General features: G+C 39.8%; 3 protein-coding genes and 1 long non-coding RNA gene across 8 annotated transcripts; 2 read left to right on the plus strand and 2 right to left on the minus strand.

Moving 5' to 3' along the window:
- Positions 1 to 533: 533 nt before the first annotated feature.
- LOC113676183 (dynein light chain Tctex-type 5-B) lies at positions 534 to 3,659 on the plus strand. 2 transcript variants are annotated; one of them, XM_027192815.2, is made up of 3 exons: positions 534 to 745; positions 1,869 to 2,227; positions 2,909 to 3,659. In XM_027192815.2, the coding sequence occupies exons 2-3, from the start codon at positions 1,886 to 1,888 to the stop codon at positions 3,215 to 3,217; spliced, it is 651 nt and encodes a 216-aa protein (XP_027048616.2). In that variant the 5' UTR covers positions 534 to 745; positions 1,869 to 1,885; the 3' UTR covers positions 3,218 to 3,659. The 2 variants fall into 2 exon arrangements, with proteins under 2 accessions (XP_027048616.2, XP_027048608.2); XM_027192807.2 differs by having other exon boundaries at positions 600 to 745; positions 1,831 to 2,227; positions 2,909 to 3,334.
- A 3,305-nt stretch (positions 3,660 to 6,964) lies between these two features.
- LOC149041607 (uncharacterized) lies at positions 6,965 to 9,114 on the minus strand. Its single transcript, XR_016179465.1, has 2 exons — positions 8,769 to 9,114; positions 6,965 to 8,488 (listed from the first exon to the last, which is right to left on the minus strand). It is a non-coding gene; the product is annotated as an uncharacterized LOC149041607 (long non-coding RNA).
- Positions 9,115 to 10,220: 1,106 nt separating this feature from the next.
- On the minus strand, positions 10,221 to 15,829 carry LOC149041608 (uncharacterized). Its single transcript, XM_089181221.1, has one exon. It carries the CDS (start codon positions 15,365 to 15,367, stop codon positions 10,520 to 10,522), a length of 4,848 nt encoding a protein of 1,615 aa, XP_089037347.1. The 5' UTR covers positions 15,368 to 15,829; the 3' UTR covers positions 10,221 to 10,519.
- A 2,164-nt stretch (positions 15,830 to 17,993) lies between these two features.
- Positions 17,994 to 25,334, plus strand: LOC113675866 (uncharacterized). Of its 4 annotated transcripts, none has more exons than XM_089181222.1 (10): positions 17,994 to 18,066; positions 18,262 to 18,372; positions 18,794 to 18,855; positions 19,663 to 19,775; positions 20,398 to 20,465; positions 21,213 to 21,331; positions 22,283 to 22,323; positions 23,053 to 23,147; positions 23,790 to 24,333; positions 24,866 to 25,334. In XM_089181222.1, the coding sequence occupies exons 2-10, from the start codon at positions 18,265 to 18,267 to the stop codon at positions 24,889 to 24,891; spliced, it is 1,176 nt and encodes a 391-aa protein (XP_089037348.1). In that variant the 5' UTR covers positions 17,994 to 18,066; positions 18,262 to 18,264; the 3' UTR covers positions 24,892 to 25,334. The 4 variants fall into 4 exon arrangements, 3 of the variants coding, with proteins under 3 accessions (XP_089037348.1, XP_089037350.1, XP_089037349.1); XM_089181223.1 differs by lacking the exon at positions 17,994 to 18,066 and adding an exon at positions 18,563 to 18,684 and having other exon boundaries at positions 18,268 to 18,372; XR_016179466.1 differs by lacking the exons at positions 22,283 to 22,323; positions 23,053 to 23,147 and having other exon boundaries at positions 17,997 to 18,066.
- Positions 25,335 to 25,567: the final 233 nt, after the last annotated feature.

Consider the following 25,567-nt stretch of genomic DNA (forward strand, 5'->3'; position numbering starts at 1 on the left):
CCACCGGGTGATAAATAATGACTCGTCCTGTTGTTACATGACACAAATTAGTATCGATACTTCGACGGAGAAAGCCGGGCTCCTCTGGATTTGATCTTCCAGTACACCCAGAGAACTCTTTCGCTGCGCGTTACAATGCAACCAACTGGCCTCGATTTCTGATGAACACCTTCCTCGTTACGTGCATCCAATTGTCAATCCTTTGCACCGTCCACCCCCTATTTCTTATAATTTCAGTACCAAGAAGTTGGTCCTATATTTATTTAAAGTCGTATTCTTTTTTGTGTATATATATATATATATATATATATATATATATATATATATATATATATATATATATATATATATATATATATACTTCTATGATCGCTCTCTTAGACTAATCTTAGAAGCAATATTCATTCTAAGTGAATTAATGCCGATTAGCGTGCACCAGCATTGTGGAGGCATGTTCGAATCAATTAACGGAACCGTCGGTGCATTTGAGACTTGAAAAGAATTTAATCATTGACAAGTTTTGTTTAGTATAGAACAATAAGCAATTGACACACCTCCAAATAGGAGCAGATTAATTCTTGTCCTGTCAAACAAGAAGCAGTGTTTATTTTCCGCTTGGAAGACGTTGGTTTTCGCTCATTCGGCCGCAACATTTTCCGTCGTTCAGTGACAAACAAGATCTTGAACTGTTGGGTTTCTCTTTACCGCTTTCGTTGGAAAAAAACTTTGGCTCTTTATTTTGAAGGTAAGTTACTTTGTTCTTCTCTACGGGGTAACGACAAAGGAATTTAACTCAATATAAAATTCACCACAGTATTTGTACATTTCTTTGGTGTTCATGTGGTCATGTCAGCTCAGAGAATGAAAACGATATGTTCTATCATGCATGCTTTAAAGCTCGCAGACAACTTATACCCGTCTATCACTAAATTACCGTCCCGTCAATTTTTTTTAGTTTAGTTTAAGTGAAATCTTTGATAAGCTGAAGTGTCAATAGCTTTTGTATTCATACCGGAGTTGCTACGAACTGAATTGAAGAAATGAAGCTTAAAAACTTGGCTCTTTTTTATCGTAAAGTCAAACTGAAAGCGCTGTCTGAAGTAGATCGAATCATCAATCAACGATTAAATGTGATACAGCTTGTAGAGATCAATCTAAGTTCACAAAGGGGAGATTCTAGGTGTGAGTCCTGAATTGGAAATTCGTTTTCCGATTATAAATGTGTCCCGAGCGGAAGAAAAATGACTTTCTCTTTATAATGCGTTGGAGCCGGAACCTGTCACAACGGAGTTTGACAGGCCCTTCTTTTCCACCAAGGCAACATGAAGAAGTCCGTTGCTTTTTTATTCTTGCGTCTACAGGAACAGTTTAATTGTCTTTTTTGGCTTCTTCTCATGGCGAGTGGAAAAGCTGATTTGATCGCCAGGAATCCGCTTCTGATAAAACACGATTACATTTAAATAGGAAATATGAACGATCAGCGCGGACTCAGTGAAGGATTCAATGCTGAGATTTTTAATTCTCCTCTTAAATAATCCCAACTATATCGAAATTAAGAAAATAGGAAAATTTTTCTAAACAAGGTCATGAAATGAATAAACTTCCCACATCAAAACAACGACACAAAAGCAATGTTTGCTCTAGAGGGAGGAGCCGTGGGTGTAGTAGTACTTTTGTTAAGACCTGTGTCAGCTCGCAGTCCACTCTTATTTACATCGCAAAATCTCGGGTAAATCGGTATACTGTGAACACTATGAACACTCCCTCTTTTTTTTTTTTTTTTTTTTCATTCACTTCCTTGGTTCTTTTTTAATGTATGTTTCTTTTCAGTGCTGTATAAATAAATTGAAATGATCTTGTCATGTCAGTTCCCAGTCAAGAAATCATGACTACGAATTCTCAGGAAGAGACAAAACGACACAAAGTCCAAAGTGAAAGTAAGCCTATCGAGGAAGAAAACGAAACCTCAAGTCCTTCCATTTATGGCGTGGTAGCAGCTCATTCACTATCAAAAGATATCAAGCAAAAGTCACTACATTTGATTAAAGTCAAAAGACGACACGGGGACTGGGGACAGTTCGATTTGACGCATGCGTGGTCACCGGAGGACCCGTCGAGTAACGTGGGAAGTCGGCATGGTAGTGGACTGACACGAGAAACAACATTGGTTGATAATAATTTGACTATGGCTAGACCCTTTGTTATGGAACCCCTGAGAACATTTCAGGTTTGATATAACGCCCGTGTGTAGGGCCAACCCCCTTCCAAAGGAGGATTCAGGGGGAGGGTTTGGGCATCCGAACCCACTGCGACTTGTTTTTACTACTTGTCTGAATCCAAAATTCTTCCAACAACAGGATCACACTAGATTCTGTCTGTTAAGCTTTAGGCTTTCGTCTATGCCTCGCTTACGGGTCCTCTAACATAGCGTCTAATCAAACGGAGTTCAAAACTGTTGTAATCATCGTGCGCAAAAAAGTCTCCTCTTCTGGGCCAGTACCTAGTTTATATACGATTAACTCAAATCCCTGAAGTCATTGGCCCTTTACATTGAGGTAGAGAGAACGAAGATAGCTTTGTATAAAACCTCAATTAAAATGATGACCTTCTTACCCCTTCCTCCCTCCCCCCCCCCCCACTTACCCCACTTACACCCTCCACTGCTGAATTTTCAGAATGATGAGCGGCAACTGAGATTTTCCCTTTGACTTGTTACTTGTGTCGTTAGTGATTGAGTGGGTATTTCAAAAACACGAAGGCAGCACGGTCTAAAAACGGATGAAAACCGCCAGATAAGAAGGCGCGCTGCTAACTTTTAACAGCAATCTCCTTCCGCTTTCTCTCTGTTCCCATGAACATCCAGTTAGCCAAATTTTTTTATGCATCTATGCCTTTTTGCTTCACACAGGAACACAGAGTCATACCAATCATTCAACACGTTTTGGAAACAAACCTGGCTGAACAAAAATACGACTCTGTCTTCTGCAAAGATGTCACCGTTAAAATAACGGAAGAGATCAAGGAACGAGTAAAGAAACTGTGTTATCCTCGATACAAATTTGTTTGTCACGTGATTGTGGGTGACGTCAGTAGACAGGACGTAAGAGTTGTGAGCCGGTGCGCATGGGACGCAGCGGTAGATCGTTATGCGCAGTTTGAATATCGAAGCTTTTATCTGTACGCAGTAGGAATTGTTTATGGAATTTACTGTGAATAAGATGTGCTATTGAAGCTGCTTTAGGATTTAGATATGAGCATCTTTTCTTCCTTCCTTTCCTTTTTAGAGACAAACATGAAAGTAAAGAAATACCAAATAAACGATCGCGTTCTAATGATACATCGATTTAAGAATAGACTCACTAAATTATATGCACCAGCATATAAGATGAAGAGTATCTGGTTCCTGGTATAATTACTTTTATAAGAGTTTTCTCTGTCAATCAAGTTTCATCAGAAAAATCCTAAGACGCAACTATTAAAAAAGTCAACTACGTTCCTAATGACTTATATTATAATGACATAGGAGGAAATAATGGAGAGAGAAACTGGGAACGAAGTTGGAGATGGTTCAATGATCGACGCAAAATGGTTCACCTTTTATGAAGAAAACTCGAATGAAGAGAGGTCTGAACATATAAATAAAAGTCTGTAAAAACTGATTGTTGAGTTTTTTGCTTGTTTGCTTGTTTGTATTTTTACTACCGTTTTGGACTTGAAATCTCTCCGCCCCCTCCGAAATATTCGATCCGTCCTTTGCCAACTGATCACCAGGAGCAGGTCATCTTATATGTCAAATCTGATTAAACGTCTTTGAAAATTTAGGAAATCTGCACAATACTCAGGCATTAGCATCTCGTTCAAGCCATTACTGAGTTACTGTCGGCCTGCAGTGCAGGTGGCTTAAAGGGCAAATTAGCGATCCTTTAATCGACCGGCCATGTATGATTTAGAGTAAAGGTGGACGGTGGGGGAGGGGTGGGAAGGGGTGAGATAATTTCAATTTCTCCACTCTCTCTCCTCCCCTTCCTCTTAACCTTCGCTCATTTCCTTAGGACAATTTTTTCTCTCCCTAGCCTCACGCTGCTGCAAAAATTGAAGATGGCAGCTCATGGCAGATAAGGAAATAATGAGCATTTGCTCTCCAAAATACTACACCCAATGCCCCTTATTCAGGGAAACAATCTCGTGCCTAGAGTTTCTCTCCTTTGCCCTCCAAGGCAGAAGCTAGATTCGAGAGAAGACGGTCATGTGAAGAACCAAGGCAGACTTTTGTTGAGTGGTTGCTTAACCCTTTACACCTTAACATCAGTAGGCATATTCTCCACACTTTTTTCTATACATTTTTTTATGATACTGACTATGAGAATTTGTTTAACAATCAAGAGCTTCTTTAATTAGTGATAAGTTCCAATATTTCCGTGGCCTTAATGTGTGCTTCAAGGATGAAATTAGATGCTAGTCACTCTTAGGGGTAAAGGGTTTATGTCGTTTTTGTCCAGTTTCCTTACTGCGCGCGGCCAGCAAATAATGATAAACAAAGATGGCTGCCGAAAGGGAGGCTTTTCGTGGTCCTTCTTCTACTTCAATCGTTCGTTCGAGAATTTATATAATTTTTGGGGTTTTTCTAAATCATAAATGGAAGGAAAAGGTTCTGCAAGGGGCGTTCAAATCGGCGGGAGTTTTTTTCTTTAGGCTTTGAGGAAGAGCTAAGGGGCATCAAACACGGCTTTTTTCCCAATACAGAGTTCTCTGTTTAGCTTACCTTTAGCAAAGTTATGTTTCGTAGTAAATGTGCGCACAACGAAATACTCGTTCAGAAATAAAAATCATTGGCTGGGAGGGCTCATATGTGTGTACCAAATGTTATAATAAATTGCGAAGGGAACACGGCCAAGGAGAGCTGTAGTTTCAGCATATATGGCGTATGCAAAACTTGCTTGCAAAACTTTGTGCGTTTTTATTTTTGTATTTGCTTGTTTCTACTTAAGGAGCTCTTCTTTGACAAAAGTTCCTCTCCCTGTGTTGGTTTTGGATCATACCTCGAATTTATGCAGAAGAGATCATGATACCTGTGAGTATGGTGCTTTTTTTTTCAATTCGCTAGGCGCGAAGTTTTCCGTTTTTTCACTTGAAACGACTGTTACTTCAATGGAAGACCAAATTTACGCAATTCTATTCAAGGTACACTATTTTTTGTCTTACTTTATTGTTTATGGTCGGTCCTCTATGCTTTGCCACCCCAGTTTATTCTTATGATCGACGACATCAATACCAGCAATACGAATCTGTGGAAATACGTGGATGACACAATTATTGCAGAGTGTGTTCACAAGAAAGAAGGCAGTCGTATTCAATCTGATGTGGAGGAACTGATTACTAAGTCTAATCAAAATAAGTTCCAGCTAAATGAATCGAAATGTAGGGAACTGCGGATTTCGTTCGCTAAATCAGCCGCGGACTTTGCTCCAATTGTTATCAACGGGAAAGCAATAGAGGTAGTGTCTACTGTTAAGTTGTTGGGGCTAAACATTTCTTCCGACCTTCGGTGGAACTGTCATATTGCTGAAATAAGTAAAAAAGTTGCAAGTCGATTATATTTTCTTAGACAACTGAAGAGAGCGAATATTCCCACCAAAGATCTGCTAATCTTTTACAGGACTTGTATCCGCCCAGTAATGAAATACGCATGCACGGTGTTTCACAACGCGCTTCCTGCATATTTATCTGTTGAGTTAGAACAGCTACAGAAACGTGCTATGCGAATTATTTTTCCGTTCGTTTCATATAGCGACGCATTAAATAAAGCCAACTTGGAGACGCTCTCTCAACGCAGGCAGTCTATCACAACTAAGCTTTTTGATTCCATCACCTGTAACTCAGACCATAAACTGTATAAGCTCCTGCCTCCTCAGAACAACTGCGAACTCAATTTGAGACGAAAGAGGAAATTTAATGTTCCTCTGGCTAAGACGAAGAGACTCATGAATACATTCATATATAGTAATTGTAGTTAATCTGTGTACATTATTCTTATAGTTTTCTCATACTTTTATTAGATTTTACTATTATTTACTTTTGGCTGCGATTTTAATCAGAATAAACTATCTACTATCTACTAGACGATATCGAAGAACTGCATTTTAAAAGAAATCAAAGGAAACTGTGGATAAGTCGTGGATACATTACGTTTCAATGGGTTTTGAAGATAATTTAACTCCCCTTCACAAAAACGTACACTTTTACATGTAAACATAGGCAACCAATGAGTAGCTGAAACTACTGACTTGGAATTACTTTGAAATGCTGGGGTGATGTTGGGTGAATAGTCAGAATTCACATTTTGGCTCTCGTTTGACTTGCACCGTTCCTTAAACTTCTTTTTTTTACCATAAAGGCCTATACTATAGCAGATTTCTAACATAAAATTTGTATTAATGTGCTGCAAACGAAAGACTGGCTGGTTGGCTATCAGTTTAGGTTCCCTCCGTTAACAATAACTCACAACTCTTTTTTTTTTTTTTTTTTTAATTTTTTGCACTGCTGTCCACCCCCACCAGTATATTTCATGGGGAATCTTGGGGAGGGGAATGGAGAGGAGTAAGAGAGTGTTTGTGGGAAGTTTTTTGTGTTATTTTAGTAACCAATCGGTGTAGTTATCATGTCTTTGAGTAGTTTCAGAAATAGTAATTTCAGGTACAGGATCAGTTGAATGTATTTCAGCATTACTAGTGCTCGCGTGTGAATTAGTGAGGAATTCTTTCCACTCATTACTCTGATTTGCAAGAACATCGTTAGCTCTAGTACCAGGATTACCAAACCAATTTTTCTTAACTTCTATATGTTCACTTTTAAAAAAACAATTCACTTGTCTTAACAAGGTATTTTGCTGCTTTTAACACTTTTCTTGGCCTAATGTTCTGAAATTGATAATGATGCCTGTAACTCAACCTTCGTTTACGTCTGATAGGGATAGCTGAATTTTATTTGAATTTACATCTGCAGGTACATTAACAACATTGCCATGGATAGATAATTGTCCACATCTAGGGAGTTCACGTATCTGCATAAATGGAATATTCGAGAAGAAATTAATCTTTCTTTTAAAGGTGTCAAGTTTAAACATTGTGGTTTCACAGGGAATCCCATTTTGTTTACTTTAGAACAGACTGACAGCTTCCCATTAGTCAGGTTTGATTGGCAAGTAGATCAAATGTATTTCATATTATCTATACTAGCAGTAGTAATTGTACATGCATCAAGCAGTGTTTTGGAACATTTAGGATATTTGTTTGCTTCACACTTTCTGACAGATAAGCAATACCATAATTGATCACAGGAAATACATTCATATTCAGGACCACACTTAATGTTATCTTGGAAAATTTGAATGACTTCTGTCATTGTTTGCATCTCTTGTGTTGAATCTTGACATTCAAATTCATGTATTTGATTAACTGCTGTACAACTTGGTCCTATAGTAGCTGGATAAGGCAGGTCATGGTCACATGTGTTCAACCCAGACATCAAGGATCTATTTCTATTCTGTGCATTTTTGTTCACTTTTCGTTCATGCAAAGTATTACTCTTTTCACTTTTGGCAAATGCCTGCCTATTCAGTTCTCTGATATGATCAGGATTTGATTCTTTGTGTTTGTTAAATACCCGCTTTTCTTATGTACATAGAAAACATCAAAATGGATAACTCACTAAAATGGGTTTCCTTCAATGTAGTAAGTGGTCAGAGAGCAATGCGCTGTGGAAGTTAGGTGAGGTATTGCTAATTCACTTTTTTTTTTTATTCCTCAGAGCCATTGCAAATATTCCCATACAAACTCCTATGATAATCAACAGCTGATGGACACAGCGGCAAAGTGATTACACATGCTTGTCTCACATGCACAGAAAACAATGAAATCAACAAACATTACCAAAATAAAATGGCGGCTCTTTCACGTTTTTTTCTATAATACATGATAGGGATAAGATTCCTGTAATGTTCCTCAATTATATATCTTTTTGACAGGAAAAATATCATGGTAACAGTAAATTTTGAGGTTAAAGTCAAAGGATGTGACATTTTTGCATCATGTTGCTACTGTTGCACTTCCTATCATTGATGGCTTTAATGCAAATCTAATGATAGCAAAAGGAAACCTCTCTAAAGAAACTCTCAAGGCTGTGACCAATGAGTTTTTCAAACTTCCAGATGTGGTACCTGTCTTTCACAACATGGGAAATCATGAGCTCTCTAATTTCTCTCACTGAGAACTTGAATGATCTGTTCTTCTCCTTTGTGAAGGTTACTACTGACTGAGGAAAGATTTCATTTCCCAGAGGAAAAACTTGTGTCAGCTTGGTCTGCAGAGGAAGGATGATTAACATTGACACTCAATTCTCTTCAACTGCAACAAATATGTGTAGTATATGCTCCCACATTGCTGCTGTGTGTCCAGCTGACAGGGATGTGCTTCTAATTCTAATCTGTATACTGAAATAACAATTAAAACAAAACAGAAGCACTCATGAAATACAGTCTAAGACTTTTTCATGCATTAACAGTAAAAAACCAACACTTTTGGTGATATCAATAATTAAATTAAATTAGATTGAAATAAGATGAACTGTAGTACGCTCGTAATCCAGCGCTAATTTTCACACTTCTTCACCTACTTGACCTTATAAATAATGTTAGCTGAATTAAGAAAACACGGTGGTACAAAAAGAGGAACACTGTCTTTATGTGAAACACATTTAATGCACATACGCACCCTCTTAAGAGCCTTGAGACCCTCTTGTACGCTACCACCACGCCTGAACCCGGGAAAAGTGACAAATTTCAGGGCAGCTTTAAAAAACATCCATTCAGAAATGGCCTGATTCCGGTCCTTATTAAATAACAATGACTGTAGCGAATCGAAACGCCGACGACGATGAAAAGTTTGATTTAAAACAAAGTGTTTTAACGTTAATGTTTTCGTTTATAAAAGTTTTTGGAAACGTTCTTCAGAACATTTGGTAGATTTAGTACGCTGATTATCAAAGAAACTTCAGCCCTCATTGCGGCCGCCATTTTGATGTACTTCGAGGTTGATTTTTGGGGGAGAAACCGCGTGAGACTGGGAGAACTGCAGACTCAACGTAGTTTAGGCCATTGACTAATAAGGTCTTCCATTACAGGAAAGCGCACTCCGACATCCGTCAGAAGGAGGTCATCTCGGGTAGATTTCCGATTACGAAATCCGAGCTCGCCCGATGTTGTCTTCGTGATGAAGGCCCTATTTAGCATATTAGACCCGCAAAACAGAGTAGAAACGAACACGTGCTTCGTTTTCGCTCATGACTTCGTATTCGCCTTAAGATATTTGCATTTTTTTCCGTTGCTTACCTATATTACAGACTCCAATAAATTTTTGCGATGCCTCCTTTTCACGGATAGCCGATTACAACTACAACATAGTAACACCTCCACGAAATCTGTCAAAAGGAGGATGTTACAATACCAGAGGTCATCTCGGGTAGATTTCTGATGACGAAATCCGAGCTCGCCCGATGTTTTCATGAAGGCCCTATTTCGCATTTTAGAGCCGCAAAATAGAGTAGAAAGGAACACTTACTTCGTTTTCGCTCACGACTTTGTATTAGCGATAAGATATTTGCATTTTTTTCCGTTGCTAACCTATATGACAGATTCCACAAAATACATTTGACGCCTCCTTTTCACGGATGGCCAATCACAACTACAACGTAATGACATCTTCACGAAATCTGTCAAAAGGAGGATTTTAAAACACCGGAAATCTTCTGGATTTCTGATGAAATAAATTTAACGCAGTTACGTTCAGAGTTTAAGCGATATATTGTTATTTCTAATATGGTAATTAATAAAAAAATTGTACATTACCTCGATTGGACGGAGATTAAGTTTGAATATAATGTAGCAGGCGATATTACTTTTGTCGACAAGGATAGTCCGTGACTTGTCTCACCTATTATATTTTCTCATCTGCGTTGTGCCATGATCATCATTGAAAATATTCTATGATAATATTTTTTTACAATATTTAGATGAGGATTTTCAATTCTAAACGCAAGAGCGTACTTAGGGAAAGATCTATAAGAAACAGTTTCTCATGAATACATTTTAAAAATTCTTTTAGCTGACTTCTACATAGATAAAAAATTACTATGTCGGAAATGAGACTAAAGAATCTGCTATGTTCCGAAACTTCACGTTTTATTTAATAAAATCAACTTAATCTCCCGCTCTCTCTCACCGTTCTCTGTCCTTCGCTCTGGTCTCTCTCATTTAAATATATAATATGATCCTATTGTTCAATCATCTGTCACTTATCGCAAAAAATCAACCGGAAATCAATTAACGCTGAATAATCTCTCACACACTCCCCTGTTTTTCTCAACGGAGAAAAAACACTAGAATGGCGCACTCGATAAAATTTGAAATTCAATGAACGAAACAGAAAGTTAGTCCAGTATATCAGTTCAGTGTTCCTAAATATCTCTAATCGGCATCAATGTTCGCATCTTGAATGCGATAACGAGCGGCTACCGCTGCATCCCTCCTGGGCCTGAATGTCGGGGCTAAGGGGTTGAGCTGCAGAGGAGCCTGTACATTCTCCCGATCGCAGGACAGCTCCAGTGGGTAAAGGTGTTGTACCGCCCGTTCAAGTGTTCCTTTCCCCGCTCGAAGTTTGGCAGCTCGAACGATTCCGTCTCGTCCCGGAATCAGATCTTCCACGATTCCAATTTTCCATTTATTGCGATTTCGTTCCTCGTCCTTGATGATGACTACCTCTCCTTTGGCCAAGGGCGTGGTTTGACCCTTGTGTTTCATCCGGTGTCGTTCTCTCAACCCTCGTAAATATTCTGTAGTCCGCCTGGTCCACAAAGCCTGCTTGCACCTTCGCAAATATTTAGCTCTTCTACGCAGATCAAATTCTCTTAGATGGTGTGGTTCCAGTTCTGGTAGCTGGTTTGATCGAAGAAATAGCAGTGAGTTAGGGGTAAGCACGGGTAACTGTATGTCGTCTTCGACGTAACATAAAGGGCGATTATTCAAAGCAATCTCCACATCCAGTACCACTTCACACAGCTCTGTCCAGGTCAACATTCCGCATCCGATAGTCTTGTTTAAAGCTGTTTTTACCAGTGCGATGAGGCGCTCGAACTGTCCTCCCCACCAAGCGGCGCGGCTGAGGTTGAATTGCCACTTGATGTTCTCATGTGCTAGGTAATCTTGTGTCTTCTCGTCACGCATAACTTGTTTGAGCCACTTCTCGGCGCCAACAAAGGTTTTGCCATTGTCGGAATATATCTTCTTCGGACGCCCACGGCGCGCGATGAGCCGTTTTAGACTTCTTAGGAATTCACTGGTTTCCAGGCTTGGTAGTACTTCCAGGAATAATCCTCGGGTAAGACTGCACGCGTACAATGCGAGATAGGCCTTTCCTTCTGTTTTGGCTCTGATACGGTACTTGATGGGCCCTGCAAAATCGACTCCGATAACCTCAAATGGGGTGCTCCCCTCTGTGCGGTCAGTGGGTAGGAGTCCGGGAGGCGGCGTTGCTAGTGCCATGGCCTGAAAACGCTTGCAGCCTGAACACGCTCTGAGAGCTTGTTTTACGAGTGCCCTTAAACGCGGTACCCAGTATAGCTCTCGCACCTTGGTCATGGTAAGGGCCACTCCTCCGTGCAGTGTGTCGACGTGTGATCGGTGAACTAACTTGCGAGTGAAGGGCGAGGAGTCTGGCAGAAAGATGGGGTAATGGCCTTGAATTCTTCCCCTACACTCTAATATTCCCTCTTGGTTTCCTTGCACATTCAACTGTAAACGGTCTTCTTCAAATTTCTGGCTCGACTTTGCTTGTTGTTGAGATCGCTTGATCCAGAATGTTGTCTGTTTCTGTATTTCTTCAGTGGTAAGGGGACCAACGATTCTCTGTTTACGGACGGTTCTTATGTTGTGGAGGAATCTCCAGATCCAAGTACCCACTCGCAACACACGCCACAGCTCGTACTTCTCCAGCAGCGCATCGAAGGCGTCGTTGTTCTCTGTTTTCTCTACTGCTAGAGCAAACAACTCGCGAGTTTGTTTCACTTCTTCCGCTTTTGATTCTTGAGTAGATGTCGTTACAAGGTCTGGCGGCCAGTCCTGCGGTTTTGCTAACCAGCTTGGTCCCTGCCACCAAAGAGCTGTCAATCTACTAACATCTCCTCCCCGACTCCCCACGTCCGCAGGATTCTCCTCTGTTGATACATGCCTCCAGTTTATTTCTTTTTCTTGGATCTTCCTCACTCGATTTCCCACGAACTGTTTGTATTCGCCATTACCACGGATCCAATGCAGTGCGACTGTGCTATCCAGCCAACCATAGACACTTCTTACGGGAAAACCCTTCAGGACTTCTTTCACATTTTGTACTAGGTTCGCAGCCATATGTCCAGCCACTAGTTCTAATCGGGGAATCGTGAGTCCTTTCTTCGCGAGCCGCGACTTCGCCGTCACGAGGCTTCGATTCGTGCCTGATGGTTGCTCCACCACTGCATAAACCGCGGCTGCAACTCCTTTCCCGCTTGCGTCCCCGAATGTGTGTAAGTCGATTGATAATATCTTCCCTAAATGCTTGACGACATTTCTTGGCGCGTTCACGTGCTCTGGAAGTCCTTGCTCCCATTTCTTCCATTTGGCTTGTAAGTCACTTGGTAAGGGCCTATCCCACGCGATCTTCGTGTCGCAGGCATCTCTGTAGAGCATTTTTCCAGAGAGGGTTACGGGTGAAACCAGACCGAGTGGATCGTAGATTTTTGCGACTTTTCCAAGAATACCTCTTTTTGTCGGCTCAGCGGTTGAAATCGGGAAGCTGACTTGAATTTCGTCCTTTTCTTTGTCCCAGGGGACTCCTAGCAGTTTTGTTTCGCCCTTTCTGGTTCCCAGTTGTTGTTTGGCGTAACTCTGACTTTCTTCATCTACAGTCGCAGTTTCAACTTCTAGTTCCCGATCGTTGGAATGCCACTTGTGCAGCTTGAAGGTCGCCTCACCAAAGATGGTCGTGGCTGTCATCTTGATTTCTAACGCTCGTTCTGTTGTCTCCCCACCACTGATTAAATCATCCACGTACATACTGCGCTCTATCTCCTCTACTAATTCCGGGTTCACCATTTTGTATCGCTGTAGATGTTCTTTGATAACTGCGGCCAAGAGGAATGGAGATGGTGCCAAACCAAAGAGTACTCGAGTGAATCGCAAGGTTTCTACTTGTTTGCTTGCCCGATCCTTTATCCAATGAAAGCGTAAGGCATCTCGGTCTTCTCTTCGGACGCGAATTTGCAAAAATGCTTGTTTTAAGTCGCCAGCTATTACCACGGGATAGAACCTATTTCGTACCAGCACGTTCCAAAGCTGGTTCTGTAGTGGAGGGCCGATTTCGAGGCACTCGTTGAGTGAGGGGACACTTGCATTAGCTCTTGCAGAAGCATCATAAACAATGCGTATCTTTGTAGATTCTGCATTCTCGCGCACGACCGCTTTATGAGGAATGTAGAACTCTTTTCCGTCCTTGACCACCTCGTCAGCGTGTTCTACGATCCCTTGGCTCAGTTGAGTCTGGATAATGTCGTTGTACCTCTCCAGCTCGCCTTGTATCTCTAACTTCCGCACGAGATTTTTGAGACGTTTTAAACTTCCAGTGTGATTGTTCGGTAGGGGGGGGTGATTTCCTTTCCAGGGCAAGTTCGTCTCGTACCAGCCTTCTGAACTCCTAGTTAGTTGCTCTTTGAATTCTTCGTAAACGGTTTCCTGGTCTCCACTTGGATTGTCCTTTAGCCCCAAGACGTCTAACTTGCACAATTCTTCGTAATCAATTGCGGAGGTCTGCGTTAACAACATGTTGCTGAGATCCAACTCTGTTCCAGGTGACAAGATCGTCCAGCCGAACTTCGTGTATTCTGCTACTGGTTCTCCCGAGCGCCCAACTCTTGGTCTTGCCCCTGTTTTGATCTTAGCGTACTCGTTTGTTCCAAGGATCAGATGAACAGGCAACATCGCTTTCTCGTCGTTATCATTTGTGGTTACGCCCTTCAAGTGAGAAAACTGAGCTACGATTTCTGCGCATTTTGGGTTTTCCAATGTCAACAACTCATTGCGGTCGACTTTGTTTACTTCGGCTTCTAAGGTGAATTTACCATCGACGCTTCGAATTTGTAGGCCATAGATGTCTATCGCTTTGTTTGAAGTACCAAACATCATTTCAATGCGCTTGAATTGTTGACGGATAGGGCGCAAATGTAAACAGTTCAGAAGCGTTGATGAAGCGTAGGAACTTCCGGCTCCTGTATCCAACAATGCTCGGCATTTAACACCGTTCACGTCAACTGTTACCATAGGATACACCACTCCTTTCCTTTCTGCGCTTGTTGTGGTCATCAGCTGGTCTCGGGATGTATGTTTGTCACAGATCAACGTATGATGTCTTCGACTGCAGATCTGGCAGCCAGAACGGCTTTTGCACTCAGAAGCACGGTGTCGACTTCCGGTGCAGTTAAAACAAAGCTGTTTCAGTCCTAATTGTTTCCTGCGGTCTCCAACTGTCACAAACTTGTCGCAATTCACAGCTCTGTGGTCAGTTGCGTCACAATAGACGCACCCTCTTTGTGTTGGCGTAGTTTCGTTTGCGTGAAATGTTTTCTCGCGATCGCGGAATTTAGCACCTTGCTTTCCCGCATTATCCGCGCCGCTCCCAATGGGGTTGATTTCCTTCCAGCTTTTCAAAGCTTTTATCAACTGTGAGAAGTCCCAGTCCTGCCAGTCCATTTGTCCTCTCACTAGATCTGCTTTTACACCCTTTAGTTTGTCGAGCACACTCCTTACATTTCCAGTGACGTCTTTCAATTTGCCCAGTGTCTCCAAAGATTGCACATTGTACACGAGCTTCTTGTAAAATTCGTGGATAGGCGCAGGTTGTGTTCCTGTAATGACAGGCAAATTCGCGATGTTCTGGACGTACGCATTCACGATCTCGCTCGTTTTCCCATATTCGCCGATGAGAATATTCTTTGCCCTTTCGTAGCCCTCTGTTGTGAAAGGCAGTCCGTCTATCTCCGCTCGAACCTTTGGATCTACCAGCTCTTTTAGGTATGCAAACTTGGTCACAGATGCAAGGTTTGCTTTATCAATTTCAGCTTGAAATTTGTTCCAGAACGGCAGCCATGCTTTATACGTCCCATTAAACTTTGTGATCTGTAGTTTCGGTAGCTTTGTTGTCCTTTGTTCAGTCTGATTAACCTTCTCAACAGGTTGCTGTTTTGCCTTGGTCTCTTCCAGTTGGCGTTCGAATTCTAACTTCATCTCCATTTGCTCTCTTTCGAATTTAAGCTCCTCTTCACGAGCACGGGCTTTCCTTTCTTCTTCGTCCTTGTGCTTTCGATGTTCGATCTCTCCATTCGTCTCCACGAGCCATTTTTCTAGTCGCGAAACTTCTTCGTCAGCTTCGGCGATCGGTTCTTCAATGCTACTGCTCCAACTTCCAATTAACGTCTTCTGCACTTTTCCCGGCCTTGAACATGGTCTGTTCAACCTTTAGTTTAAGCGCGTCTACTTCTTTTACCAATGCTTGTAGGTTGTCGCGATGTCGCGCGACCGCTCCTAGGTTTCCCTTTTCCACAATGCCACGTGTTTTTCCATTAGTGTACAGCAACATCTGCAATTTAGCCTCTGCTTCTTTGGTTAGTTCCTCCATGCTTCGCGCGTCCCGTCGGAGGTGCCACTGTGTCGGAAATGAGACTAAAGAATCTGCTATGTTCCGAAACTTCACGTTTTATTTAATAAAACGTGAAGTTTCGGAACATAGCAGATTCTTTAGTCTCATTTCCGACAACTACACATATATATTTCACTTCGACGATTATCTTAATAAACAATTAATGAGAAGTTCTGAGAATCAGTTTTTAATACTACATGTTAAATTAATGGTTATTTTTCTCTTCCTGCTTAAGGGCTCTTTCGCAGTTTGGACAACGCAGTTTGCACTTGAATCTTCCAAAATAATTGTTGAAATGCATTTCCTGTGAAAAAACTCCTTGCAGCTACAACATTTCACACAACGAGAAGGAGACTTCGAGTCTGACTCTTCCCTCGGCATTCTACACTCGCACATTACCGAGACCTCTTGAACAAAAAGTGGCCTCCTGTCTCGACACTCGGGTACTTTAGAGAGGGGAAAGGGGTCGAATGATCCACTCTCCAGGCTCTTTAAAAGATGTTGTCTTATCAGCTTCCTGTCAAATATCAGATTAGAAGGATTGAGGCCATGTAGTAGCGAAACCAGAAAAGCAATAGCATAAACTCCACAGTTATCGGAATTCAAGTTCTGGTGTTGCACATTTGGTACAATGACCTTAAAACTGGTTCCTTCCTCGTATATAATTGATGCAATCTGTTTCTGCACGAGGGCTGCAATTCTTCCCGAAAACAGGCTGTCGTACAGATAAACTACAGAAGGAGTGTAGCATCCTACAGTAGATACCAACACCCAATGATGGCTGCCAGTATTCAGGATTTGTGAAAATTGGCCTTTTTGAACAGAAAAATTAAAAATAGGCCCCAAAGTTGTATTTTCCAATCCTCTTGCGTGAGGGAACTGTTCCCTCAGAACAGACTGAGCTGCACCTACAATATGGTCGGTGAGCCAGTCTCCAGTTGAAATGGTACTAATGTCCTGTTCCGAGAGATGGAATTTACCGGCCTTTGAGGTGCTTCAGTGAGAGGTCTTTACAAATTCTACTTCATCATCTTTTTTATTTTGCTGGACCAGGTTTGTGTTCGTTGTCGCGTTTACTGTAAGGATGATGCATGTGTTTGCAGTGCTGGTTGTGCTCGAGGTTATGTTAATGGAGGAGATGGTGTTTGCGTTTGCGGTGCTGGTGATGCATGTGGTCGTGTTTGGTGTGTAAGGGGTGCTTGCCTTTACAGTTTGATTGGCGTTTGAATTTGAACCATTAGAGTTATTCACGTTCACACTGCGGTTTATGTTTACTTGAGCCTCGGCGCTTGAGTTGGCATTCTTGATGTGTGCGAGTTTCGGCTGTTTGGCAGGCTGGCGTTCTATATCGTTTAAGCTGACGTTATACCCCCTTTTCATGTTGTTTACTCTTTCCCCTACACGTCCAGTGAAAGGATTTTTCTTCTGAGATACTGGCAGCCTTTTATAGTCTACTTTCTTTTTTTTCATCCTGCGCGAATTCTTTTTCATAGTAGACTTCAGGAGAGACTGACCTTTCAGACAACTTTCTCTCAAACAATGAACTCACTTCTTGACAAGTTAATTTACGTGCCATCATAGAATTGGAAATTTTGTTCAGAAAGCGAAATTATCGATTGGAATACGGCCGAACGCTGAATACGAATTGAGTGAGCAAACAGATACTTTGATATCTTGCACGATAACAAATTTCCCGCCTTTGCTAGTTTGGACCATTCAATTGTCTGGGAGTTAATCGACCGTATCATTTATCTTTCCTCTCCATTTCCGGTGTTTTAAAATCCTCCTTTTGACAGATTTCGTGGAGGTGTTACTATGTTGTAGTTGTAATCGGCCATCCGTGAAAAGGAGGCATCGCAAAAATTTTGTGGAGTCTGTAATAAAGGTAAGCAACGAAAAAAAAAAAGCAATATCTTACGCCTAATACGAAGTCATGAGCGAAAACGAAGCACGTGTTCGTTTCTACTCTGTTTTGCGGGTCTAATATGCTAAATAGGGCCTTCATCACGAAGACAACATCGGGCGAGCTCGGATTTCGTAATCGGAAATCTACCCGAAATGACCTCCTTCTGAGGGATGTCGGAGTGTGCTTTCCATTACAATCAGCTGTAAACGCAAGGCCTCGACTTCCCGCGCTTGGATTAGCCAATAAAATACCAGGATTTTAGAAAACTTTCACCAACTCGTGACTCGGTTGTTTATATCACGAGTTGCGCTAAGCATATAGAATACTATTATTTGACGTTGGTTTAATACAGGTCTGGTGAATGAGCTTGTCAAAATTGAAGAAAATGTATGTTGATATGCAAATCTAGTCAGCTTTTTTCATATTTTACTCTTAAAGCGTCTGATTTAACGCTAAGAACATGTAAATCCGAGCACAAAACGATGTAAATGTTTCTTAGATGGCTATATGGCTAGGATTGGCCGTTTTGATGGAATTTCTTTCAACGTCAAAATTTCGTATCCATACTTTGTTGTTTTTCAGAAAATGGAAAATACGAACGAGGATCAGGATCAGATGTCCACCTCATCAACTCTGACGGGCTCCTCTGGACGTTCTGTACCAGTAGAGGACGTTCACGTAGAATTTTCAGAGGTAAAAAGAAATCACAACCTTTCATATTTACGCGAGCTTGACTTTTCGTAGTCTTGTAATCTCCTCATTGACCACTGTGTAATAAACACGAGGTTTTGTGTTGCTTACCACTTTCTTCATAACTTAACCAATTCTTCTTCCTCAATGAAGTTTCGATTGTTTATTACAATAATACAATTTTTACACTTAGTTTGCTTCAAACAATTCTCCGTGGGACACACAGACGTCCCAGGAGGCCTAGAATGTACGGAAGTTTTGGCATCAAATGTATATGTTTTCAGAGATCAGAAACTGACAAGCCTTGTTAGCTCGGTAGGAAGCAATAGTAAATTACATTTGAACGTAGTCTATATGTACAAAATGAAATGTTGTAAGGAGGTCAAGGCGTGATATTTAGTAGCTGTTTATTTGTTTTTATAAGCTCTCCAATGTAGCGAATGCAACTGGGTCGAATGAAAGAGTCACAGATCAAGCGTCAAGCACGTAAGTTGCTTGGACAGCATATCTGCTTTAAGCTTTTAACAGCTAATAATTCTTCAACTGTGGTCAACACTTAAAAGAACAGTTTAAAATAACAATAAACTTAGGGGAACTCTAGTTGCTACAAATTTCACAAAATGACATCTTGTTACCTAGTAATATTAAAATATAGTTTACCGGTTCAGACAAGTGCATTATTTTTAATTTTCCACTGGTCAAAATTTCATTGTTGTTTGGATCGTCAAAAGATAATTTATTGGTGATATCTTAATTTATATGCCATGTGTGCTGAAAGTAAAACATGGTTTTTTGGTTTACTTCAAAAATAATGCCGGTAAAATTTCTGCACAGCCCCATACTACATTAAGCATTCAGTTCTTGGATAGAGAAAACAAGGACAAAAACAATGCATTGCCATAGGGAAAACAGATTTGTTTTACAATGTTATGGGGCTGTGTGGAAATTTAACCAATAATGCATACTGAACCTTGGCTATTTTAGCACTTCTCGCAATATTGAAATTTCTTCTATCCTTCTGGCTGAAAAAAATGGGATGTGAGTTAAATGTGTCAGTTAATTATTGTTTAATCAAATTTTTGTGGAAGAGAAATCTATCATAATATGTCACACAAATTAAAAGTTGTGTTGATTTTACTTGATGAGATAATCTGTTTTGTTTATATCAAATTGTGGTACTCATGTGCAACAAATTGGACAAACCCACAGCCATTTTTAAGCTAGTGTTATACCCCAATCCGATAGAGATGCAGTAAACAAAATATGTATCACAGTCTTTTGGTTTATTTTCAGCCCTGGTGATGGCGTAGCTCCTCACAACACTAATGTAATTGGCGATATAAACTGTGAGGTAGACACTGAAGTAAGACACCAAAGATCACAAGTCAATGGAAATCAACCTCCAGGTATTTGAAGCTTTTACAATGTAGTGAGACCCAGAGCCAAAATGTAAACAGGCTGGATACTGGGTTAAAAGGATGGGTTCAAGTATATTTTAAGGTCTAACTAACTTACTTAATCCTCTTTGTGGATCCTTCTACATGAGGTCTTAGTTAGGGAAGGCCATTGATGTCTGTCAGTTGCCTGTTGGTCAAACTGCCCCCATGTCCAGCCTCCATCAATCATTTCCCTTTTTGCATTTCTCCTCCAAGTTTTAAGTGATAAACATATGGGAGGCCATTACAAGCATGCAGCTGTGACTCCAGGCAGGGCTGGCAGTTTCCTTTTCATTTTTCCACATCCTTTTGAGATGTCATATGGCTTTCCAGGGAGACATAAATTTGGATTGGGAAAACTAATAATGAACCAAATGGGCCTAATCTTCTTTTTAATGACTTTTGTTAAATTACTTCTGGCTTAACACATAAACGTTTGCATGTAGCTGTATACTTATAAAGAAAATTTGTCTACTCTGTTTGAACTTAAAGGGGGTCTTTCTGTATTCATTTATATTTGTGTATTTATCTACTTCTTAAATTTTTTAGTTGACATGAGGTATTATAATATTGGTGATGTGTTATCTCATAGTTTGCTCTGGGCGTCAACCATCAACAAATGAAGATTTGTTGTTAAAACAAGCACAAGATGGAGAAAAGGTATTTAAAATATTAATTGTGTTTGATAGTAATGTCTGAGACCAATATGACGAGGAAAAGGTATGTGGAGGCCATTATGCCTGCAAACCTAAGATGAAGCTGACTTAATTATATATTTAGCTTTGTAGCTATAAGTAGGCTATTGATTCTTCAGCTTTTTATCTGTAAAGATATTAAGTGGTAACTTTACTGCAATTTACCTCAAAATTGAAATTTGTAGTAATGTTTTAGTCAGTGGCACAGAAATACCGGTAAGCCCAATAAGACAGTTTGAGTAGATAAATGATATTGCTACAAGATGAAAAATTGACTTTGTTAAGTTGCCATATTGTCTGACATTGGACATTGTGTACCTTCACCTTTTCAATGGCATTGCTGCTGTAGTTGACTTGAATCACTTACAGTGCAAATTCAGACCAGGTCAGGCTGGTCTGAGGTTTACTACACTGATACTCAAATACAAGCCATTCACTGAAGAAGAGTGTATGGTGATATTTTAATTTTGACATGCAGAAATGTTACTTCATTTTTTTTTTTTTTTTACTTATTTAATACACTAATCGACCTGGTATAGTTGTGCTTTTCATGGGCTGTTCCTTTTCTATCCCTGAGTAAGGAAATAAGATTTCCCTTCATTAATTACTTCCTTTTTGAAGCAAAATGGCAAATTATTACAATATTTATTTGAAAGACAAATCAAGTTTTACCCTTATGATTTTTAAATAATTTTCAATCTTTGCATTCCAGAATTCCCACTATTGTTGTGGTGTTTGCTTGGAAAATGTTCAGGTGAATGGATGCTGCCAAAGAGTAGCACATAAGGAATGTTTACATGCATCTGGTTTGAGCCTTACAAATTGCAACTGGTGAGTATAAAAACACTGATTTGCTGGTTGATACAAAATTGCACATTTTGGCTGGAAATACAGAAACAAAGATATGAAACAATTGGGTGATTCAACTGTTCTTTAGGGAATGATTGTTCCAGAGAACAGTGTTCATGTCCATGTTCATTGAACATTTGGCTTGTGTACATAGAACTGAACATTTAATGTACCCAACTAAACTGTACCCTGCTATATCAACAATGACCAGATATTTATTAAACTTTTGTGGGCTTCAATTCCATTTTCATAAATTAATGTAATCATGTTCCTGTCCATTATGATTGGAGTCATAGACATGTCAATGAGCTACATTAAATTGTGTTTTTTCTGACACTTTGAAGTTCATCAACAGGCATTTTTACTTAAAGTTTGAGTTATCAGGGAAAATTTGAGGCAAGAGGTTATAAATGAGGAGTTTGAGTAAATTGAGTTTGAAATCCCAGGGAAATTGGACTTTGTTTGAGTTAGCAGAGAGTTTGAGTCAATCAGAGTTATAGAGTGGTTCTCTTGAAAAGTACTGGACAATGGATATGTATGAGGTTGATAATGATCAACATTGTGGTTTAATTCATTTTTCTAATAAACATTACATTTAACATAAAATCTTTTCTTGAGATATTTAGTCCAATACTTCTCTTTCTTTTTCTTGTTTTCTTTGTCATTCTGAGCATGTCAATATTGTACTCTTCTGTATTGACAAATTCTCTAAAAGATACCATACGATAGCAACAACTAGAAGTTTTTCTCTTTGGTAGTGCTGGGTGAAAATTCTAGGGTTGTGGAAATCTCAGCATGGCCAGAGGAGGAATGGAGTAGAAAGTCTTACTATTTTTTAAGATTTTATATTTTCTGTAACAGATGTGTTTGTTGTTTGTCCTATGTTCATTGACTCTTAATGTGTATTAACACATGACTTTCACAATGTTATAGTTTTCATAGAAAGAGAACTGTCAACGGAATTGATTATCCAGGCATGTGGACTATTGCAGGAAATGTCTTTTTGTTTCTTTTACAGAGCCAGAGAGATAGATTTTATTGGAATGTTTACATATTACATATTTCGTAAAAACAACACTAGCCTGCAAAAGCTTTAGAAATTTTAATTATCTACTGAATTGCAGTTCTCTGAAGAGTTTAACTAAGAAAGCCTGAAACTTTCAATCAAACTGTTCATGAAAAAGGAATATCAGTTCTCAAAAATGCAGCTTGGTCAAACCAACAAATGCAACTCAAGGTATTAGCTTCTTTACTCCAAATTGAAGTCCTTATTTGGTCTGCATTTTAAAACATGTTCAAAGATGACCAAACAGTTATGTTTTTAATGCATTTCTTAAGTGAATTTCATTGAGTTGTCCCTTTTTGTAGCTGACTGACATTTTCCTAATAGATTTCCATCAAGTAAATTGCTCTGTTTTCAGGAATCTGTTTGTGTGACTGTTGCCAATTGAATCTATAAACTCTCTCCTTGCTGTGACCCTCAGACCCCTTGTAATTTCTCCTTACAGTATTGCCCTTGGATCACACATTTAGGTCAGGAATATAAAGGAAATTGTCACCAACCATAGAATCTCTTGATTGATAGACAAATTCTCCTTGTCAGCACCTTGGGAGATGTATAAAGAACAGAATGGAGAATGTGCATACTGATGTTAGGGTGTTGAAGAGTTTGTGATATCATTTCTTGTTTTTGTTTAACACAGCTGCTCTAACATCATCTAAACAACCATCAACTAATGATGATGTTTCTGACACATGGGAAAATCACCCTCTGCAGACTTTCCCACAACATTCCAAGGTTTGATTTTTTAAATCCTGTTTTTCATTGTAGATGGTGAAGTTAATTGTAAAAAGGGTATTGTTTAGTTGCAATCAATTTAGCAGATGTTTTTTTCAAAAGTGTTGAGTCACAAGAAACTATTATCATTGGCCAAATGTAACAACGAGGTAATTATGTAGTATCAACTGAGTTGAAAACTTAAATTGGCTACCGTAAAGAGTGTTAAAGCTGACGTTTCAAACATTAGCCCTTGGTCCTTTGCTCTGCTTTAAAACTCTTTATGGTGACCAATTTAGGTTGTCAATTCTGTTGATAATACTAAATTACCCTTTTATACTTTCCCACTGGTGCAGCACCATAGTTTCTTCAGTAACTTACCCTCTTTATTTAAATGTAACAACACCACAGTTTCTTTTTTAAGGGCAAGGGGGGCCATTCAGCTTAATTTTTCACACTCTTTCTAAAATTTGAATTTTATACCTTTGCATTTAACAAACAGATTGCTGGTGTAGCAATAATGAATTCAATTAATCAATTTTTTTGTTCTTCGTTTTGATGATGTTTAAGTTATGATATTTGATATTTGTGGGTAATGTTAGGTCATCATATCATATTTAATCAAAATTCTGTGCTTACTTAGCTTATCCTTCTTTCTTTCAGGTCTTGTCACTGTGTTGTGAAATTTGTGGAAAAGAAGAGGTCTTCATGAAATCACTGTGCTGCAACAGTGAATACCATCAGGATTGCCTCAATCAGTGCAGAGAAGAAGGTCACACAAACTGCCTTTATTGCCGGTGTCCCATGCAAGAGGGTGGCAGAAGAAATGGTGGTGAAGAAGATGACAGTGGAAGCAATGGTGGAGGAAGAGGGAGAAGAGGAGGACTTGATGGTGGGAGAGTGGATGATGATGTTGTTGGAGAAAATAATAATGGAGGAGGTGATGGCAGAGAAGGTCATGACAGGGGAGATGATGAAGGTGACCCTGGTGGTGGAGGGGATGATGATGGTGGTTGTGGTGGTGGTGGTTGTGGAGGAGGTTCACCATCACCCTCTCAACCACCACCACCATCACCTTTCCTTCAGCTGTTGTTGCCACCTCTTAATCCACTGCTTTTTCCTCCTCAACCACCATCAGCCGATGATGGAGATGAAGAGGAAGATTTTGAAAGAAGAGTTGATTATCAAGGTGGAAATGAGAATTCAGGTAACTCTTTTTCAGTTTTTTTAGCACCAAACCTACAAAAAATTACAAGCACGTTGCTAGTCGTGATGACTCTTTTCAGCTTGTAGTTTGAATTGCTACTGGTATATTGTTGATGGGTGTGGTACTTATGTTGAAGAATGAAGCTTCCTTACTCTTTATACTTAGAGTCAATTCCCAGCAATGACTGCCTTGTAATGGGGTAGCTTCCTGTATGGGAGTAGGTGAAACGCCCCTACTAGTTAGAGGTCACCAAAATCTGGAGAAGTTTCTACATTCTGGACTAATTGAGTGCTTTTGTGGACTTCGTCATACCCCTATCTGTCCCCATCGTTTAGCCTCAATTACCAGCCCCGTTCGTGAATTGAGCCTGCGTACCACTCTGGAATTGGGAGTTTAGTAGACCGGTTTGGAGATGATGGCGGTAATCGAGACCACATATAATTTAAACAATGATTAAAATATTAAACGTGTTTCAAAAAAGGTTGAGTTAATGCACTCTGTTTAATCCTAGCCTTCCCTTTTTTTCTGTCAGATCATTACGAAGGAGACGAATATTAACAGATCTAGAGAGCCTGGTCCTGATGCACTGAGCCACCACGCTCCATGGTTGCTTCATTGAACATGTATTTTATTATAATTAATTGTTAAATGTAACGGGCGTGCTGTTTATGTCTACTATTCCGCGCACGCTCCGTCTGAATTCATATATTTCCATAATTATAGCAATGTTTGTTACGTAAACCGTTTAATTAGAGACGCGTAATCTGGTTGTTCGGTTGTTAGGTTCAGTTTCAACCAAGCTTACCAGTTATTATAATATTGCTGACCAGTTATTTACCACAAGTACGGAGGCAGTCAAGAAGTAAGTTTTCAGTTGATTTTCAGGTTATAACAATTAATTTTCTGTTCGTTTTGAACTCTTATAAGGCCGATTGCCAACGTGGTTTCTTTGTATTTTAGATCGAATTGCGTTATTAAATGAAATATGGTTCTTTCTCCGTGTTGGCTCTTTGGTCTTCTTTTCGAAGGAACAATGGTCATTGTTGGGTCACTCCTCTCTTTTCCCCCCCTCCCCCCCCCCCCCATCTTGCAAGTCCTTAATGACTCAAAAAGTCACTAGGCAGGGAAAAATACTTCAGTTAAATGGCAACGATAATACGATAATTAAAGTAGATTCTGAAATGTCATTAATGGAATTGAAATCAGTTTATTATGGTAATACCACATAAATATA

Source organism: Pocillopora damicornis, chromosome 8, assembly GCF_964200805.1.
Source record: "Pocillopora damicornis chromosome 8, jaPocDami1.2, whole genome shotgun sequence".
Classification (NCBI taxonomy): Eukaryota; Metazoa; Cnidaria; class Anthozoa; order Scleractinia; family Pocilloporidae; genus Pocillopora; species Pocillopora damicornis.